Source organism: Myiozetetes cayanensis, unplaced genomic scaffold, assembly GCF_022539395.1.
Source record: "Myiozetetes cayanensis isolate MyiCay16 unplaced genomic scaffold, myiCay2020 scf16, whole genome shotgun sequence".
Lineage (NCBI taxonomy): Eukaryota > Metazoa > Chordata > Aves > Passeriformes > Tyrannidae > Myiozetetes > Myiozetetes cayanensis.
The window spans coordinates 18,086,343-18,107,132 of record NW_026087270.1 but is presented as its reverse complement, the minus strand read 5'-3'; the positions used below and the strand labels follow the sequence as shown (position 1 = coordinate 18,107,132).

The window sequence follows — 20,790 nt, the reverse complement described above, 5'->3', positions numbered from 1 at the left end:
TGCCAAAGCAGGACTAAATGAGAAAAAGGAAACATGTTTAATTAGTGTTTCTGTAAAACTTTACAAATGTACAGCATAGTGCAAAAGGCAGTCACATCACCTTCAATAAATGAACAGTGTAAAATGCTGAGGAACACGAGCTTGGCTCTTCACAGCAGAGCCTCCCGAATTCTCTTCCTGGAGGTTCCTCTCTCCCTGTCAAGCTCCAGTCCCACATTTATAGCAGAGCAGAAAGCCTAAAGAAAACCTCAAGAACCCTCCCGAGAGGCTGCTCCCCACGAGCCCAGGCTGCTTTGGAAAAACGTGGCAAAACTACTCAGGAGCTTGAAGTGCAGCATGTGCTTAAATACCGTGTTGGGTCAATACACTCAGTGTTCACATTTCAGCAGCCTGGAGGGTGGGAGTCCAGAGAAGGACGTGAATGTTGAACACTCGCTGTCGGGTGTCAGCAGACACCAGACAGTCCTCAATTATCTATGAGAAAGGAATTAAACAGAGTGCAACTCAACGACTTCCCATCGCTGGAAATGGCAAAATAGTGGCAAATGGGCTGATCTAGGTGAACTTTCTGAGCACAAATACCTTAAAAAGGAAAACCTTTTCCAGGATACACTCAAGCACATCATCTAAATACCAGGCCAGTGGGGGCTGCCAGAATTTTCCCTTAGTCCTGAACACAAAAACAGTGGCTGGGATTAACTCAGAAGCTCTCACACCCTGCTCCTGCACAGACTGCAGCACCGAGGCAGTGACAGAGCTCCCAGCACACAGCAGTCAGCTGGGGGGAAATGGGCTCAGAAGTGAACGTTTCTGAACTAACACATCTGTCCACATAGTGGTAAATGGATGGAGGAAAGGGCTGTGACAGGAAGGTCCATTTAAAACATGCTCATCTTTTTGTGATTTTGAGCCTGCACTCATCTGATTGATTGACTGCATTTTGGTGTGGATTCTGCTTGACCAAGATGCTCAGGAATACAATTTACAACCAAGAATTGTCATGGCAATGAACAGCTTACACCTCCCTGTCTAAGCCCTTAGGAGGCCTGAGTTAATTGAATTTCCTGGGTCTGTTCTACTGCAGTTGAGCAGCTTTCCTTAGGAAAAGCCACTCAGGTAGAGGATATTGAGATAAATAAGACGTTCTCATTAGAACTACAGCATAAAAAACAAAGCTCTGCTTTGTTGAGAAACTCAGTCATCAGAAACCACATGGAAGGGGAAGATCAGGTCAGCCTTTGGGGCTGCTCTCAGATGCACAAAGGACAGAAGAAAAGTTTGTGGGACATGGTGGACTAACCCTTCTGCTTCTCTCCTACACTGAGCAGCTGAGAGTCCTTCTAAAAAGGGGATCCAATCAATTGAACTGTTTAATCAGATTTTATACATCAATAAACCAACAGGCACATCTTCAGAGGAAATAGAACAGGTCAAAGCCAAGGGAAAAAAAAAACCATTGGACTGGACATGGAATACTTAGCCAGCACCAAAACCCAGAGTGTGCTCCCTCAGTCCCCTCTGCACATGAAAAATTGCCTGGGCAGAAGAGTCTATCCCTTTTTTGTGTTTTTTTTAAGTATGGAGTGCCCTGCCTTTATCTAAGAGAAAAGAAATCTGGGGCAAAACAAATCCCAAACAACAAACGCTCTCAACTCAGCGTGGGATGGTTTGTGGCCTGTGATGGTCTGGAGCTCCCCTGGGAGCCACAGTCCTGGGGGTCACTCAGAAAATGATCTTCTGCACACCCTGAGACATCTGTTTCCTCCTCACCCTAGGAGGACAAGGGAGAGGCACAGGTGCATCCCATCAAACCCAGAAAATGGATTTAAAAATATCTGTAGAGCATTAGATTCCTTTCCTATTTCAAGAACAGCATCAAGAAGGGTCAGGCATCTTAGCTAATCTGTGCTGCCCCTATAAAATCCCACAGTTTGCCAGACACTAGTCAGAATCACTATTTTATGAAGTCCCAGATGGACTTTCAAGCTACTTTCCACTTAAATTTTATGAGAAGTTTTGAAATTTCTAAAAGCATTTTCAAGAAAAAAAATCCTGCCAAGTTCTCACTCCCCCTAGGAGCAAGCACCAGAAACAGTATTTTGTTTTAAAAAACACTGACAACCAGATGCAGGGAGAGCAATGCAACAGCTACCAACCATTTCCATCTACTCCAAAAAAAAGGGCACAAAAATAAACTCTCTGTTGGGTTTCTGAGTCACTTTTGTTTCTTTACATTCAAACCTGTGGATGCTTGGGTGGGTGGGAGGGAGATGATGGTTCCTGGAAGCAAAATCACTGGCTGTTGTCTGTGGAAGAGCTCAGGTTTAAAGGGATGTCCCCTTGGACCCCCACAGAGGACAGGTAGGAGGCCACATTTTCAGATGGAACGTAGAGGGAGGAACTTTCAGGCAAGCTGAGGAGGTCGTTTCCGAAGAGGGACTGACGGTCGAGGAGGAACTGCTGGGCACTTTCCAGAATGACATCTTTCCCTGGGAATGCAAACACACAGGGGAAAACTCAGCTTCTGCAGGGCAAGTTACCCAACTTTATTGAGCAGAACTGAAAAGGGACAAATCCCCACTGCACCAGCAGTGAGGAGCCTCACTCCAGGCAAAAATCACTTGGAAACACTTGAGTCAAACTTGGACTCCCTCAAAAGCCCCTTAAAATCATGGGAATCTCTGCAGGTCACCAGGTGGGTTCTGCCTGGATGCTGAGATGCCTCACAGAAGTGAAGGAGGGATGACCAAATGGTTGGAGACACTGGGAAGTGGAAGAGAGCAGCTTTCCTTCTCCTTCACTCAAGACCTGTCTGGTTTTCCTCCTCTTTGCAGAAGGACACCTCTGCCAATTGTCCCATTATTCCAGCATCCCACCACTGCATGGGCCAGAAGGGCTTTGCAAACAGGAGATGCTCAAGGACTCCTTCTGGTGTAGCTGGGCTGCTGTGGCAACATTGCTGACTGGCAATCATGGAAGTAAAATAACAACTGTGGGCTGTTCCCTCCCCTGGCAAACAGGCAGTGCTGGCACTCTGAGCCCCTCAGTGACAGCCTTGTGCCCACACTGCCGCTCCTACCTGGGCAGGTGTTGCTGAACGGGGGGTTGAACACTTTTGGGGGCAGCTCAGTTGCATTCTTCTCCAGATCCACTGTGAGTCGCTGCATCTTGATGCAAAAATATAAACTACAATGTACAATTATACAAAGACAGGGGAGCTCGTTAGAACGAGGCCACTTGGGAGCGTCGGTGCCTCAGCAGGCTCCCAACACCCACCAGCACCAGCAGCCATCCTCCCAGCCTCACCTGCACCTCGGAAACACCCCAAACCACGGGCTCCAGGGCACATCTGCCTGAAGGAGAGGTTCAGGGAGGTGCACTCCCTAATTAGCACCGGCTGATATGGCTCATGTCACCCGAGGCAGCCAGGCTGGTGTTGCTGTGGCAGTCCCTGCCCTGCTGCCAAACAAACCAAACCCGCAGTCCTCTGCAGCCAGCAGCAAAGCAAAGGCATTTTCTTTCCATTTGCCTGTGACTGTCCTTAAATTAAGACTAGTTTTTACTTGCACAGTGCACAGGGACCTGCTGCAGGTATTGCTTCCAGGCTTCTCTGTGCTCGTGGCTTCCTGCAGGACAAGCAAATCTAAGGGCAGGCTGCACCAGCTGCTGGAAATCCAGTGGCTCCAGCACTGCACTCCTGAATCCTGCAGCCTCCTTCCCTGGCCTTTCCTCTTCTGCAATCCCTTTTAAAAGGGAAGAGCCCTTGCTTCCAAGAGTTGCTAATATTATCTATCTCTTCAGACACTCTCCTTCTAAACTCAGGCAGTGCAATTACCTAGGAAATTCAGAGTCATTAAATCAAACCCTAAAAAGGACGTTGATACCACCAAGATGGCTTAGAGACCTTTCACACTTCATTAGAGTAGATTACACTTGGCTTGTGCATCTGTAGAGATGGCAGAACCATCCAACCCTTCCTCCAACTTGGCTGTCAGTGAGGACTCTGACAATTCACCCTCTATCACGCAGCCATGATACAACCCAGCCATGACACGTGCTCCCAACCTGAACACTTCTGTGAGCCCAGGGTTCCCTTCACTGCTTGTTAAATTACCACACACACTTCAGAAATGTCTGTGTCAATGGCACTTCCAAACAAATGCTGCCAAACAACTTCTCCTTGTTCTTCATGTACAGGAATGCACGAACCTCTATCCTAACTGCATGTGGTTTTACTGCTCCTGAAATGTTCACAGACAGCTGCACTTTACAAAGGCATATTTGTAAAGAGCTTTGGCACAAAGACACTGGAAGAATCTGTGGTATTAGTAGGATGTGACACTCACACCAAGAGAAAGTTTAGAGCAGCCAGCTGCAATTAAAGACTCTGGGACACCAACACTCAGAGTTTGTCTCTAAGCAAAGTCTGGCTGAGTGGGAAAAACAGGTCACAAGTAAAATCCAGCACTCTCAGCCTGCCCTCAGGAGATGTGTTTGTGCTGTGCTTTACCCCCTCTCCCCTCTGGCTATAAAATAACTCCTCCAGTTATGCACAGGCTCTGCTTTGCAGTTACATTATTATCTAAACAACCTGGTCTGGTGGAAGGAGTCCCTGCCCATGGCAGGGGGTTGGAACCAGAGGAAAGTCAAGGTCCCTTCCAGCCCAGGCCATTCTGTGGTTCTGTGGCTGTTATTTGCATAGGTCAGAAATACTCATCTCTTACCGGGGACAGGCTGGCCTCCATTTCAGTCACATTCCACTCGCTCAAAGACAAGTTGGGATTAAAGACCTGTTGGGAGACAAACACAGTCAGGGCTCTGAAAGGTGGGCTGGTGTGAGGTGGCCACGTCCTCCCCCGGCTGCTGGGGGGTTGTAGCCCTGCCCTGAGTGGAGCTCCAGGCACAGGCTCCCTGTCCTGGCTGGCAGCACAGCCAGAAGAGCCTGGGCTAAGCCAGGGCACCTGTGCTGGTCCCAGGCCCTGCTGCTGCCCCTGCAGGGACAGCACAGACACCTCGGGGTGCCACGGGCCAGGGCAGCTCTTTGTGCCCCTTCTGCACCGCTCTGGGCACTGCCAGACTCATGGGGGCTTTCAGAGCATTCCAAAACCTGGCAGAGGGCAGTTCCTGCTGCATCACTGCTGCAGGGCAGTGAGTCTGAGCAGTCTGGGAAAAGGAGCTGTTGATCTGGGGCAGAGTTTCGTGATTCATCCTCACTCTTGTGACGTGAGTGTGTGGGTAACAGGAAAATGAGAAACATCTCCTAATGAGAAACAAGAAACAGGAACCAACAGAGCCAGTGATAGAGCAGGCCATTAGAAATGCTGTCTGTAAAGTCAAAATCAATCACAGACACTTGGGAAATGAGTTGAAGAGAATAAGATCGATTTTCTTCAATGATTTTTCATTCCTGTTTATCCATGCAAGGTTAAAATGTGCCTGTAACTGAAGCACCTCCTCAAGGGAGCACATCTTTGACATACAGATTCTTTCCTCATGTACAGAGTTATTTGATTATTGGCAAAAGCCTTTCATACACTGACTATTTGTACAACAACAGAGAAATGAACAAACCTTCCTATTTCTGCATGTACAGCCCAAGTAAAAGCCACCATTTCTAAGGAAAGGTGACCTGAGAACTGAGGCAGGTAAACACCTCAGCAGAGAGAGTTTGACATCAGCTCCACTTCCCAGAGTGAGGGGAGGGCAGTAAAAGCTAAACACTGTCTAGGAGTATCTAAGATGCAGAAAATAAACTAATCCACACAAAGTAATTACCAAAGTCGCTAGAGAGTCACATTAAACCTGTTTTACATAAATTTGTCAGGGCTTATGTTGATTTCTTTACCACATGCACTGTGTTTTGTGCTCTGAAAGTTCAAATATGTGTATTTGCAGTGTAAAAAAAAAAAAGTATCATTTAAATCTGAGATCCTGCTGGTTCCTGTGAGCAGGTCAGAACGGGGCTGTGACTCCACAGGCAGCCTGTGGCAGGTAAAGTGCCACACAAGAAGGAGCAGCACGGTCTGATTTCCAGTCCAAGGCAATCACTGACACTCTGACAGCCCCCACACCCCAGCAGCACTCACATCCAGCAGGCTGGCAGGCTCCAGCCCGTACTGCTGGCTCCTCAGCAGCAGCTGCAGCCCCTCCAGGCTCCAGTCAGTGCCCTCCAACGGGTCTGAAATATCTGTTCTGAGGAAACACAACGGGAAACGCTGCCACAAAGGAATTTGCACAGACATGTATCCAAAGCAGGACTGAGCAGCCTCCCAACAGGGTGCTTGTGTTTAAATCTCATTTTGAAACCAAGAGCCCGCTGTCAGTCCGGTTCATGCCATGTAGCTTGGTTTAATCCCACAAGTACAACTCAGCAGAGCACACAGGGGACTGGGCTGATGGTAAAACAAGTGAGAGTCCCCCTCTCCTGGGTGACACATGTGGTTTGGGGGTGGAGAGTGTGCAAACATCTCCTCAAGACTGGGAAAATTAAAGCTTTCCTTAGGGGAAATCCTTTTAGAGGCACTTGAAACCAGAACAGGCTGCACTGCCATCCTTATGGATCCAAGAATTACTGTTAACTGATGCTTTATAAAGGAGTGACTTTTAGCTGCAGGCATTCAGCCTGCAGGCTGCATTTACTTGAAATACTCAGCTAAAGGAGCAACAGTGTGGCCCTGCTGGGTTTAATCCCCCCAAAAGCTATAAAAGAATGTCTCTTAAACTCAGATCTTTAAAAAAGGATTATTTTTCCTCTAATAAAATGTTCTGAAGTGTCCAGTGGATTCAGAAGGAGGATTTTGATTCTCTGTAAGGACCTAAAGGAAAATGGAAGCTTTTCTGATAACTCTAAAGAGTGTTTTGGGTTCCCCACCATTCCTCCCCAGTCCTCCTTACAGTGTTGCAGTTGCCATCAAGAATGAATTGCAGTTGCACATCACCCACCAAGCTGCACCATGCTTTCCTTCTGCTGCTGAGGTCTCCTGGACACTCAGCCATGACTTCAGTGCTGCTGGGATTCCAGTCTCAGCCCACAGCTGCAGAGGTGGCTCTGGCTGAGCCCAGTGGCACTGTGCTGATGGCCCTTGCAGATGAGCAGCACAGCTCAGTGTCCTGCCAGCCTGCAGCACAGATGCTGGTCTGGGCTCCAGCTTCCACCTGGGCCTTGGGTAAACCCCCCTCACTGCAAAGAGCCTCCTCCTGCTCCCCTGGTTCTGCTGCACATCCTCTGGCAGCTCTGCTGGCTCCTTCAAGCCAGTCACCCCCAGAGCCCATCCTCTGGGAACTGTCCCTGGCGCTTCAAGGCTCCTCTAGCAGGTGCCACGGGTACCAGGCTGCACTTGGCAACTTAGAGTCCCCCTCCCTCCCTCCTTCCCTCCTTCCCCACCACGAGTGGGCAGGAACAGCCCTGCAGGCGGGCAGGGCCGCAGCTCCCCTCGCTGCCTCACCTGTCCAGCAGTGCCCTCCTGCCCCTCCTCTCGGGCTGCTGGGAGGCCCCTGGGGGGGCAGCACAGCTCCCCTTGCCCTCCAGGACAGACTGCACCATGGCCACCGGCAGCACCGGCGGCTCCGAGCAGGCCCGGCAGCCGGGCAGGGGCTCGGCCGAGGCCTTCACACCGGGGCTCACCGGCTCCTCCTTGATCAGCATCAGGCACTTCTCCCTGCTCCAGAGACAGGGGTTAGCACCTCACACTGCTCTGCTCCAGAGACAGGGGTTAGCACCTCACACTGCTCTGCTCCAGAAACAGGACACAGCACTACACACACTGCTCCAGAGACAGGACACAGCATCACACACACTGCTCTGCACCTCACACACTGCTCTGCACAGGCTCGTGCTACTGGGAAGGGCAGCAGCACAAGGGCTTGCTTCCACTTCCCCTCAGACTGCCCCAGAAGGGCTTTCCACTCCCCCCACGAGCAAAAGAAACCAGCAGCCTTGTTTTCTTTTCAGCAAGCTCTAGAAACCTGCTCAGCTGAGATATCTTCAGTCAATTCATTCATTGGTCACAGATATAATGAGTTTGGCCCGTTCAATTCTTTTGCAAATATGGAAAGTGCATGGGTTGATCACTCCTGGGATGAGTGTTAGGTTAGAGGGTCACTAGTCTCCACCCTGGAGATAGGAATGGAATCAGTAAGACCTTCCCATGCAGGAGCTAGGTTTGGACCAGCAAGCGTTCTCGAGATCCCAGTGACACAGGTGGGGATCCTGTGGCCCTTCAGGACCTGGAACAGAAGCTGTGAGGATCTGACAGTCAGTCAGTTTTACTTGTTTGGAGGTTTGCCTTCTTCCAGTGGGAGAGGCACTCGGTGTTATTTCCAGATGCACATGTAACAATGAAGTTTTTATTGGGAGCATTTTGGACGTACAGATCTGCTCTACAGTGCTTACAGGGGATTGTACAGCTCCCTGTGCACCTGCAGAGCTGAAGCCAAAATGACAAAGGCACGTAGATCAACAGGCACAGGGCAAGGAAAGCCATTCTGACAGACTGTTATCACACAACACTCACAGACCTGCTCTGCTGTGAGACAACACCATGTCACACACACAGGATGGTGTGTGACACTACAGAGCCTTCCTCAACAGCCCTTTCTGACCATCTTCTCCTCTCGAGGATTCTCAGCTCCCAGCAGGAGCTCATGTTGTTTAGCAAATACCACATCTGAACTGATTAGGGCCATGGCTGGCTCAGATTCTCAACTCATGCAGACACAGCACAGATCAGAAGCCACCAGATGGCACTCAGTAAGTAGTAGAAATAAGCAACTTAACTTGAAGATTATATTAAAGTTTTTCTGCTTTAGAAATGGCTTCCAGGGTTGGTTGTTTTTTGTTGGTTTTTTTTTTAATCTGAGGCTCTTTACATGCTTCTAGCTAATTTTATGGCTATGGTTTCAATTATGTGGCAGATTTACAGGCAATTTCTAGAGTATAACTGCCTTGCCTCTACGCCTCAGAAACTGTTTCCATGATTCATCTGTCTACTTACTTTCCACTGACATAGCTGTAGCTATTCTGCTATTAGCCCCAAACACACTGCATGTCTGTGGCAGGAAGAGATAAGCATTAAAATACCTCTGCATTCAGTTCTTAAGTTACTGGGGCCTTTTCACAGAAAAGTTGTCAAAAATCGGAAGTTGTTGTGATGCAACCCTTCTGTTCTCATTAGCAGTGAGATGTACAATTTGATTGTTCCTTCTTTGCCAAAGCCAAAAGGAAACACTATTTCTCTCTCTCAACAAACCTGACAAGTGTTAGTATCTAATTATTTGACTAAGTCTGAGACAGCCCCTGTCTTGAGGACAAAATAGAACATTTCTCAGAGAGTGGAAGCTCTCAGCATGAAACTCAAGACTTTTTTCTGAAAGTTATGCTGTTATTACCCCTCTCCTAATTCTGAAAATCTGACCCACTTTGCAAACTGGAAAAAGTATTTCATCCCACCATCTCTATAGAGACTTGTGTATCAGACAGAAACTCTGGTAGAATTACAGCTGAGAAAAACTCTTGTGAAGAGTTGCATAAGTGTGTCCAGACCTGGCTCTCCTTGTTTTTAATCACAAACAAACATGTTTACCTGTCATTTTCAGGAGGGGGCTGCATATTTATTATGTTGGATGGTGATGCTTCAGTGACATCAGATATGATGGGTCCTCCCGCAATTCCAGGGCTGTTTAAGCAAGAGGCAGGTTCTGTTGATGGCTGAAAGAAAGCAAAAATCATACAGATTTGTCCTTCTGAGCCCCAGAACAAGTTCCAAGGCCCTGACATTGTTAGGGTTTACTCACTGGGACCTTGATTCCATCCTGCACGGAAACCAACCAAGCTCTGACCAGCTATGGAACATCACGATTTCCTCTCACCTTTTCTCGGACTGCACCGAGGTACAGGTGTGAAATGAGCACTGTGACTCAAGTGTCAGCTACCAAGAGGTTTCACCATGTCTGACATTCTGCCTAGACTGCTCAGCTTCCTCTGGAGGGAGAAATTCAGCACAGCCCAGCAGGGCAGGATGGGTCTCCCGTGCCAGCCCACGTACATTAACTGCAGGACAGGAGTGTCTGTTGTCTGCTGTGGTGGGTGAGGGGGGTGCTGGGGATCCCTCAGCAGATACAAAAATCTGGCTCTGGACAGAAAGATCATAGTACCCACTTTCAGAACACACTTCTTCCTCTTTTCCCCTGAGGTGAACCAGGCTGGGGTAACACCAGGGAGAGTTTGGTGTACAGGGTCCACCTTTCCCCTCACAGCCCACGGCCTCCCACACAAACATGGCAGCAGGAGCACATACAGGCACCCCTGAAACTGGGGAGCTGAGGAAATTATAAATGTCACTCAGCTTTGCAAACCTATTCTTCACTGCCAAACTCTTGCCAAATTACTTACTCCTCAATTTCTGTTATTGCTCCAAGCATTTCCCCAGCCTGGCCCAAGCAATCCCACAGAGGCCACTACAAACCTACCGACTGTATGAAATAGGGGTCGTGGAGCGGCTCTGCAGGCAAGTGCCGGCTGAACTTGGACACGGGGGGAGCTGACATCCCATTGTCAAGCATCAGAGGTCTGTGAGGAGAAACAGGTTTGTTGTGCAGCACATACTGACTGGCTCCTGGTTGCTCATACAAGAAATGTCTCTCAGCCAAAGGCTCTTTTCCCCAAATACTCTGTTTTTCCTCACCTTTCTTGTCCAGTTTTATGGACAAGAAAGGGAAACCAGTTTTGTAGGAGGTCACCATTAAAAAAGAACATTACCATATAGAGAAGGGATGGTCCAGATTTTCTAGATCTTATTTGAAAGATGCCAGGAAAACAACAAATTCAATTCATACCTCAGTGGTTTCAAGCTCTAGGCTGGATCCTCAGCTCGTTTTACTGGAGGTAGTTATGCTGACATGATTAGTGCAATACTGGGAATCTGACCTTCTTACAACTCCCTCACCCTCAGAGCCCCTCTGGCAAAACTGCATCTCCATACACAGCACTTCATAAAAGGAACACTATTGCCACTGCTGTGGTGACCCTATAAAACTGCCTACAAAATTCCTTTTCTCCACAAGCACCAAAGGCACAGTTGCTTTCCTAGAAGGCACTAACCTTCCTCTATTCACTTGCCTGGAAGAGCTTATCTGAAGACACCCTTTGGCTAAACTGTTCCCCACCTTCCTCTCTGTGGTTACATGACACCAAACCTGTGTTGGATAACACCACATTCAGTGACTGTGGGTCAAACTAAAGGTGTCCATGGGCTGGCTGGGCCCTGCTCCTACTGATGTCAGGTGGCAAAACTGGAGCCTGTAGGACCAGCAGCGGGGTCCTGCCCTTTCGTCTCCCACTGGTTAGCATTCCCATCTCCCATCAGGCTCTGTGTTGCCCAGATAAAGGTCGTGAGCTGACACGGTGCTTCTCTAAAGAGCAGTGAATGGGGATGTCAGCAGGTCTGACTCGGCAGTTCAGCCCATTCACTGCCCCCCCATGGAGCCCCGGTCCGGTGACCGCCCGCCCGGGCAGCTGAGCTGGTGCTTTTAGTGAGGGGTAGCATTGTGCACCCGTGAGCAGCGTGCTCCAACAAGGGTACTTACAGCTTCCTCTTTATCCCAGAGCTGCTGGGGCTGGATTGCAGCTGGCCAAACAGAAACTGAATCAGCTGTCAGGAGAGATCAAAATCCGGTGTTAATCAGCAGAGTGATTCAGCACTCCCTGCTCCCGCAGCCTTTCCTGTCTCACACATTCCTCCCTCCCAGCAGCACCCCAAAGCTGGGAGCAGCCATGAGATACAGGAGCCAAGCTGCACGAGACACTGGAGCCTGAAACAGAAATAACCTGTCCAAGGACTCAAACAGCCTGCCTGGCTCTCAAGGGACACGGCCGGGAGTCTGCTTTGTGCAAAGGCTGCTGGATCCACGTGCTCAGGGCTTTCTCTCACCACTTCTGTGCAAGCAGAACTCAGATGGTCCTATCAGACCTGGGAATAAGCCTGTGAATTGCACATGAAACATTTCTAGGCCTGAGTTGGACTCTGGTAAAGTCTTCAGAGATGTTTATAAGAGGCTCTGTAAAGTCTGACAAAGATTTTTCACATGAAAGAGGCAACTCATGAGGGGAGACCCCAATGGAGGTCTGAGCTCTTTCAGTTGAGTTTTTCACTCCTATGAGAACAGGGCACTAAAAAGGATGCAGAATGGCTCTGTAGAGGAATCACTTAGCAACATATCCCCAGGTCAGCTTGAACGTAATGCTCTGCTTTGACCTCCAAACAAAGAGAGCATTATTATTATTATTATATATCACAGCTGGCTCTTACTCACTGCTCAGTATAACAAAATAGAGTTGCATAAAAGCCTCCACAATGAGCTGTGGGGCTGGTGCAGCCTCAGAGCTGGAGGAAGGCTTTGATAGCCTCGTGCATTTCTGTCCAGTCCTATGACTCTGTGATGCCACGTGAGGGTCAGAACACGGCTCCTGGGCACTGGGAAAGGTGACGTGCTCAGTCATGGCAGCACCACCCAGGAATCACTGGAGAGGCCTTTTCTATACTGGTCATTCTAGATTTTTTTTTTAAGGGAGAAGGCATCACACTCTAGAAGGTTGTACAGTGATTCCTTGACTATACCTGTAACATCAGAAAATGTAATAGTCCCAGTGGGGGGATGGCTGGCCAGCGTGCCACCTGCAGCTTCGTGCTGGCAGGAGGGGGCTTCTCTCTTGCACAAAGGAAAGAGGAAGCATTTGGGAAGCTCAAAGGCATTGGTACAATCAGAACACAGCTCAGACAGGGCAATTAGTGACAGTTGTGCTCTCCTGCTCAGGACTTCAACATAAAAGGTGTTTCTAATATCACAGCAAGGACTGACAGGGAAATGAAAACCTTTTGCTCGAGGGGGTTGTCTGTGTTTTGTTAATGGCCACTTTCCATAGGACACATAAAAGTGTAACACAACTAAAAAAAGGGAAAATAAATATACTGCAATATCAGTGTGGAGATTATGGAACAAGAGGAAAGAATCAGAGGAGGACCCAGAGCAGGCAGGACAAGCGAGTTTGGAGTTCCTGTGACCACTACCTTGTTGATCACTTTCTGCTGCTGCGAGTGGTTCTGCCGGAGAGAAACAACTTCCCGCCAAAGAACTTCGTTTTGCCTGCAAGGGAAACAGACATTTTCTGTGAGCTCAGAAACGTCCCAACAGCCCAGTGTTCTGCCATGACCCCTCTGTGCTAGGTCTGTCTCACTCTGCAGCTCCTGTTGTGCTTGGCTCTTTTCAGGTGTCCCAAACAGGGTCACACAATTGCCCTCCTTGTTCTTCCTTGACCTCAAAAGAACTAAAGCCCAAAGCATGGAGGAAAAACAAATAAGGAAATGCCAGCGTTTATAGGGGAAGGTAACAAGGGAACACATGTGTTTAGTTTTTGTGGAACATTTGGGCCAAACTCAGAATTTCAGCAAGGCCTGATTTGCGACTGTGAATGATTTGGATCACCAAGACTATCCTTCCCCAAGAGCCAAAGAAGCCCAACCTCTCCACAACTGCCCCACTGACAGAGATCCCATGGACAGAGAGCCCCAGTGTATTCTACCTGCTGAAACCTCCTAACATGGTGCTACAAAGGCACGTTTGGGAGTGACTGGAGCAGCAGCTAAAGAGATGCTTCTGCACCTCAGAGCCTTGAACTAGGAGGACTGCAATGATCTGATCAGTGGGAGAGACTGATTTAACCCAGCACAGACCTGTGCTCACATTGCACAGAGAAAATCTGTTTTCTGTCTGCAAATGAAGCAGCACAGAGGGGAGCTTACAGGCTTCCTTGAACAGTCAGCCCCAGCAAGTGGGATGGGGAGATGCAGAATTTATTTCCTGTGCTGTCTCCAAATCTGGATGCTGGCCAAGTTCTGCAGAGGGTTTTGCCAGACAGTTAATGTCCAGAGTATATGGATGTACCAAAACTGTCAGGCCAGCAAAACCCATCGTACAGGTGAGACTGAGAAATCCTCCTGCTCTTTAGTCTTTCTAGTGTGGATGCTAGAAGTGGGAAGATAAGGTCCAGGGCTAGAAAGAGCAGAGCAGAGCAGCTTGTACAGCCAGAAGCTCTGCAGTGACCTTTCTGTGCTGGTACTGACAGGATTTTCAGCAAAGCAGTGTTCCTTAGGCTGACAGCTTATACTGGAGTTATGTCTAATGGTCCTTCATCAGTGTAAATTCCTGAACATGGTTCCAGCCTGGGATTTCTCCTCTGTCATAGTTTATAAAAATTGTATTCTCTTCATCATTTGAATGCAATTTTGCCTTTTGCCAGATGGAGGGAGGGAGCAAGCAGATCAGAAGGGAGAATAAATTAAAATCAAGGCCAAATAAATGATACTGGAATTCCTTAAGAATGAAAACAAATTCAAGTCTAGAAACTCATTGCCACTGTATGTGGATTTCACAGTGCCATCTCATGCATGGGCTAAGCGTGGGAGTCATTAAAAAATGATGTAGGATAAAAATATTTATCCATTGCACATCAGGTGCTGGGCTGGAATGAAATTTCCCGGGATGGCACTGTCTTCTGGTGCAGTGTGAATATCAGCTCTCATTATGAGGGAAAGGTCTGGGGTCTTTTTGATTATTCAAGTGCTTTTTAAACAAAGATCTCTGTAAAGATTAAAATTCTGGAGGCAAATAAGAACCTCTTCAAGTACATGATTTATAAAACCTTATCCATTTAGTAAGCTTCTAGTGACCATGTCTGAGTCAGAAAATCCCAGTCTCAGACAGCTGGAGGTCTGGCAGCCACATGCAGGAAGCATTGCATCTGCTTGGTTTGCTCTTACACAACAGCTCTGGCCGTGTCAGAAGACACCATCTCCAGAGATGAGTCCACGGACCAAACACTACAGCAGTTCTTGTGTTATATATTATAAGATACTATATTTTTTAGGTCAGTAAAGCAGATAAATTTTGGAGGTGGAGGATGGCAGAGAGTTATATTTTTATTTTTTTAATAGCTGGAATGGACTCCTCCATATCTCTGCCAAGGACTCTTCTACATGTGAGCGAGTTCCTTCTTTACCATCCCTTCTATCTGGAGGAAACAGTTATCTGAGTTCAGTCCCCAGATTATACACATATTTCCTACATGACCTCCTCGGTGCCCTCCTCATCTGTAAGGGGAGAACGTAAAGACAGAGAGGCTGAGCATTAATTCATATTTTGTAGCCCAGGTGTGCAGAGAAACTGTCCATGTTACTGTCTCTACAGGGCCAGTCCTGTGCTCAGCCCCTGGCTCACCACAGGCTCCCTGGGAGGGAGGTGTGTGAGGCTCCTCCTCCCAACCATTCCCCACAGTGCACAATTCCAGGGAAAGCAGCAGCCTGAGTAGGATCCAACTCACTGCTTCATGTCCTGCACTTGACACTCCATGTTCTCCTGCTGACTCCTCAGGATCTGCACCTCGTACAGCAACCTGCTCAGGTCCTCCTGGCGCATCTTGGTCTCCTCACTTTTCACTACTGACACCTGAGGAGAAGAGAGCAAAGCTGGATTTCACTCCTGCAAGAAGGGCCATGGGCAGAGAGAGTCCTGTGGGGGCTCAGGAGCAGGACTGTCACCAGCTGGGCTGCAGTGGGCTGAAACAACGTGCACAAGAGCCTGAACTGCCCTTACAGCACCACTGCAAGGGCCAAAGGGATAAAACAGAGCAAGGTGCAGGACAAACCTAATTGTACAGAGCATCTCCTGGCAGGAAAACATTCCCTGCCAGAGTGGGGACCTATTTCAAATCAGCCTGGGGGAATATAAAAGTATTTTGAGGACCAGGGAGGAACTGGGCTAGATTGTTTGATTTAATCTTTCTACTCTACAGAGACACCCAATCCAGCCTCATGTTTTCCAGGGGTGAGTCTGAGGTAATGCTTCAACTGACATATTACACTAAAAGGTTTTGCTGAAGTCTCTTTCCTGAAGTTCCTGTGCTAATTCAGTAAGAGAACAGCCCTTTGGGGGCATTTATAACAGGTTAAAAGGCAGAAAACAGAGGGCAGGAGTAGGTTCTCTCTTCTGTAAGAAAAGGAGATGGCTGCTGGGGTCCCTGCAGGAGTTATGCTGTATTTGTCTAGGAAAGTGGGTAACAATTCCAAGGCAGAGGGGTGGGAAGCAAGCCTGGCCCTGCAGCACTGTGTGGAGGTCCTGTGATACTGAGCAACAGAGCAAAAAAGCACAGACAAAACTCTGATGAAAGCCAAGCCCTGCACACCAAGAACCCCTGCCCCAGCTGCACATGCACGTGGAGAGGGCAGGAACGACCACAGGGTGATGCAGAGTTACACTGAGCTGGGGCACATCCCCCCTGCCCACCCAGCACCCCTCACCTTCCTCTTGATGTGCTCCAGGAGGTGCTCGTGGCCCTGCAGGAAGCAGAGGTGCTGGAACTCAGTGTCATCCCGCTCGGGCTTGACCAGCCCGCCCTGCTCGATGTTCACCACCTTCCTGAAGCCATCTGCACGAGAGGACAGGGCTGAGGGGCCACCAGACCCCGGCACCCCCTGCCCCCCACACCCAGCCATCTGCACGAGAGGACAGGGCTGAGGGGCCACCAGACCCCGGTACCCCCTGCCCCCCACACCCAGCCATCTGCACGAGAGGACAGGGCTGAGGGGCCACCAGACCCCGGCACCCCCTGCCCCCCACACCCATCGCTGCTGAGGATGTTTCTGTTCACCCTCCACACTTCTGGAGCTGCTGGTGCTCGGGGCACAGTCATGCCCTCTCACCACAGCTGGGCATCTTTTTGGGCCATATCCACAGAACCCCAGGGTGAGGGAGAGCCCTGTGCATGCCACTGCTGACAGCCACCCCTGCTGACAGCCCATGCCATGAAAGCCTTGCCACCATGGGCACCTTGGTCTTCCAGGAGCCAAAATGGCAGCTTTCAGAGAATTTCCAGTTCAATTTGCAAACCAAAGGGATTCAGGGGAAGGTTTTTCAAAGGCACAGACCATCACCAGGTGCCACTTTTGGAAGAAAGAGTCACATACACATTTGGAAATCTGCTTTGAGTATTGCTCTGAAATCCTGGAAATGTTTCTAAACTGTATTTAAGGACTGGCCTAAAATTTACAATAATGCTACTGCACAGTGAAATAGCTAAGTTAAAACTTGACTGAGGAACTCTGTAAATTACTCATTGACAAAATTCCAAGAACTACTGGAAAACAGCTATATGTAATACAGTCATGGTGTAGAAGTGGCTGAAAACTACACCTAAAACTCCTTTAAGGGGCGAAGATGTCTGATCAGCAAGGCCAGGTTTGCAGGCAGAAGTACTGTCCATTACTGGTTCAGGGGTACAGCTGGTGAATTGGAAAAGCTCTGGGCACACAACCCTCCAAATGCAGCAGTTCCTGGGGGAGGTGTCCCAGTACCAGGCTGCTGGAAAAGCTCCATATACAGTAAAATGAAAAATAAATAATAACAGGTCATCAACCTGATGCAAGAGAAGCAGAACACCTGATGGCTGAAAGTTCTCAGCTCAGATCTTAAACTGTAATCTAACAGGAATTTCATGCTGAAATTCGAGGTAAATGAGACCTCAGCTTTCTCTCCACAGTACTCTCCCGTGTCCCCTGTGCCACCCACCCGTCCTGCCTGTCCCCCGTGCGTGCAGGGCCCACGTGGCACTTACACATGTTCAGCTGCCGGACAAAGCTGGCCATGTTGTTGTGCTTGAAGTACTTGGGCAGCACCTCTTTGGCAAAGCGGCCCTGGTCGAACACATGGAAGCTGGTGCCATTCTGCAAAGGGGACAGGGACAAAAAGGAGTCAGAGGAGCATCCCTGAGCTCCAGAGGGGCCCAGGAGGAGTCCTACAGCGGGCAAGTCATGCTCTCTGAGTTGTCACCTTGAAGCTAAGAAGAGTGACAACAGCCCTTGGTGACAGCTCCTCTCAGTCCTGGTACAGTACTGCTCAGTGCTCCACAGCTGCAGCTTTGAGCTGTTTCTGCTAAGCTTTGCCAGTGCTAAGTTGTGAGATGTGGATGGGAGAAAGAAACCACTGACTTGTGTCCAAATAGCTGCTCGTCTGTGATCATCCTCCCTTGTGTGGACCCCACAAAAAGACTCTGGAGTCTCAAGAAGGCCCTGGAAAGTAGGAATTGCCATTATACCTCCTCCATCTGCTCGTTCAGCTCTACTCCAACACTCTGCTGCAGAGCATGGCAGTGCCAGGGCAGCACTGCTTGGAGACATGGCACAAGGAACACAGCAAGGCGAGAAACAAATCATCTCTGGAGACACCACACGAATCCAGAAGCTCTATGCACCTTTTCTTGATTATTTTTGAAAGTACACGGCCACAAGGGCAACCCACAGAATGTTGATGGTCATGCTCTGCTGTCCAAACTAGCAACACACATGTCAAGCAGATAAATTTCCATTTCTGGGGCTGCACTGTGAAGATCCATGACTGCAAACCAAGGCAAATGCAGCTGTGCATCCCAGCTGCACCCACTGATGGAAAATGAGGAGCACAAGGGTTTTCAGTACCTCAGCATCCCCCTATGACCTCTCTTGAGAGGTCACTCCTGTGAACTCAGGGCTGCAGTGTTCTCATGAGCTGGCACATCCAAAAGGGTTCCTGCAGCACAGGGGACTTGGGAGTCCCTGTGTGCTCACAATGAACTCAGCTTGTTCCCACACAGCAGCTGGGCCTTGTCTGTCTTACACAACCTGGGAGAAACTTTGAAAGTCTTCTCTGCCCAAAGCAAAACTGACTCTGCAGCATGACAATGGTGGCAGATGCTTTTCTTAACTGCTTTTGACAGCCCCACCATGACAGACACCCTGTGCTCTAACCAGACAAGTGCTACTCCAGGAATTTGCCAGGAGTTCTTCCTAACTGCATCTTCCATTTAAAAAGTTACTTGAATTACTTCCTGTCCAGTCTGCCACAGGCACAGAGAGCAGACTTTTCCTTTCCACCCAGCAGCCTTTAGTGTACATATAAACCATTACTACATTTCCTCTCTGTCTCTTCTTCATGCTAAGGAACAGTTCATAGGTCCTTATAAGTCCTATTTTCTGAAAGTTCTGATTACATCCAGCAATCTGAGGCATGCACACAATCTCTCAGCTCCAACAGCACTGACATATAGAAGATGAAGAATATGGGAAACATGGGAACCTGAAACAATGGGAAATTTAAACATCTAAAAACCTTACAAAAACCTCCAAGAAGGTGTTTGTAGCCTATGTTAGACTGCAGGAAAGCAGGGTATGGGGGTGGTCAGTCAGAACAACAATGTTCTAAGTGTAACAGAGAGAGGACTATTTGTACAGGTTAGAAGATCATTCCTAGTTTGAAAATCCTTATTTAAAACACACAGTACCAAAACTTGGTGGTTCTCAGAGGTATGACCATGTAACACCAGTATCAAAGCACAGACAGCAATGCAGTTCACATCCCATCTCAAGTTTTGAATGAAAAGTCTACTGGACACAAACACAGGACAGAAAGGCTGCTTTAGACCTTTTTTTAGCCCTCCCCTTTACATCTGATTTTGTTACAGATTCTTCATATGGGAGAACAAGTTTATGCACACAGCTTATCTGATAACTCCATACTGAAAACAAATCATGCTATTGCAGCAAGTCTCAGCCAGGTCAAAAGCACAGTGTGGTGGTATCAAAGTGCTGTCTGAAGGGAACAAATAAATCATTTTAATGCTGTGGTTGCACTTAGTATAGCAATGCCTCAGTGACATATAAGAAGCCAAAGCAAAGCAATGTATCCCTGTGAAGCTGTACAGACAATATAAACACACGTCACCACGATCATCACACAGACTCATTGGAAAATCAAGTTCAGCACTTACAAAATGAACATTCAGGGTGCCAGTCTGAGATCTGTTTAAGCTCTAGGTTTGAGTCTGAGATCTGAATACTATTTATCTGCTGCCTTGTCCCAAGACATTTGTGAAAGGCTGCTGAGAAACACATGTGAAATAATACAAACAGCACTGAAATTTCTTAAGGTCTTTGCATCTTCTCTAGAAAATTTTAGGGAGCAGCAGGTTCAAACAAGGTGAAAAACCTCTCTCTTGAAGAATCTGGAATTTTTAGAATGAGAACACCAGACACCTTCTAAATTGTTTCAAGTGAAGTGTGTAAATATTATTATTAAAACACTCCCCAAACCGTTGTCCCTTTGAAACAGAAAAGCCACAGTATTGCAGGCAAATAATAGCAAGTATACCCAAAAGGGCCCGTGGTGAACTGCCAGCCCCTGCACTCTGGGCAGCACCTGCAGAGCAAGGGGCAGCTGCTGTGCCAGGCACTGCCTGGGCTCTCCCTGCTGTTGCAGCATCAGCGACACCCGACGTTCACCGTACTCACAGAACTCCAGCAGATGAGATGGTTTGTTTCAGGATCTTCCACCAGCGTCCAGAGTTTCGTTAGGAAGGCTGGGACATTGCTGGAGTATCCATCCATCACCAGGGAGCCGGGTGAATCCTGCATAGTTCCCCAGGGGCCCAGCTACACTAACCCCATGGCTCTGCGCCTGCCTCGCCGCACGCGCCCGCGTCCCGCAGACACAGCCACCCAATTTTATCCCAGGCCAGTGCAAAGTAGGCTCCAGGGAGTCACATCAGCAGTGCCGCTCGCACTCTTCAAAACTCAGCACAATGCGATGGCATCACCAGCCCGGAGAACAATGCACAGAATGAAAATGCACTGCAGCCGATCTCGCAGCGCTGTGAATAAACACGCAGCGTCATGCAGAGGAACACGTGCTGCCCACCTTCTGCTGGCAGGG

The 20,790-nt window shown here is 48.6% G+C and overlaps 1 protein-coding gene across 1 annotated transcript; it reads right to left on the bottom strand.

Annotated features, from left to right (window-relative positions):
• Positions 1 to 51: 51 nt before the first annotated feature.
• HSF4 (heat shock transcription factor 4) lies at positions 52 to 20,504 on the bottom strand. Its single transcript, XM_050311394.1, has 13 exons — positions 20,370 to 20,504; positions 17,663 to 17,771; positions 16,350 to 16,477; positions 15,374 to 15,498; positions 13,065 to 13,140; positions 11,584 to 11,648; positions 10,468 to 10,567; positions 9,582 to 9,706; positions 7,446 to 7,658; positions 6,087 to 6,192; positions 4,725 to 4,790; positions 3,080 to 3,167; positions 52 to 2,489 (listed from the first exon to the last, which is right to left on the bottom strand). Exons 1-13 carry the CDS (start codon positions 20,490 to 20,492, stop codon positions 2,293 to 2,295), a joined length of 1,521 nt encoding a protein of 506 aa, XP_050167351.1. The 5' UTR covers positions 20,493 to 20,504; the 3' UTR covers positions 52 to 2,292.
• Positions 20,505 to 20,790: the final 286 nt, after the last annotated feature.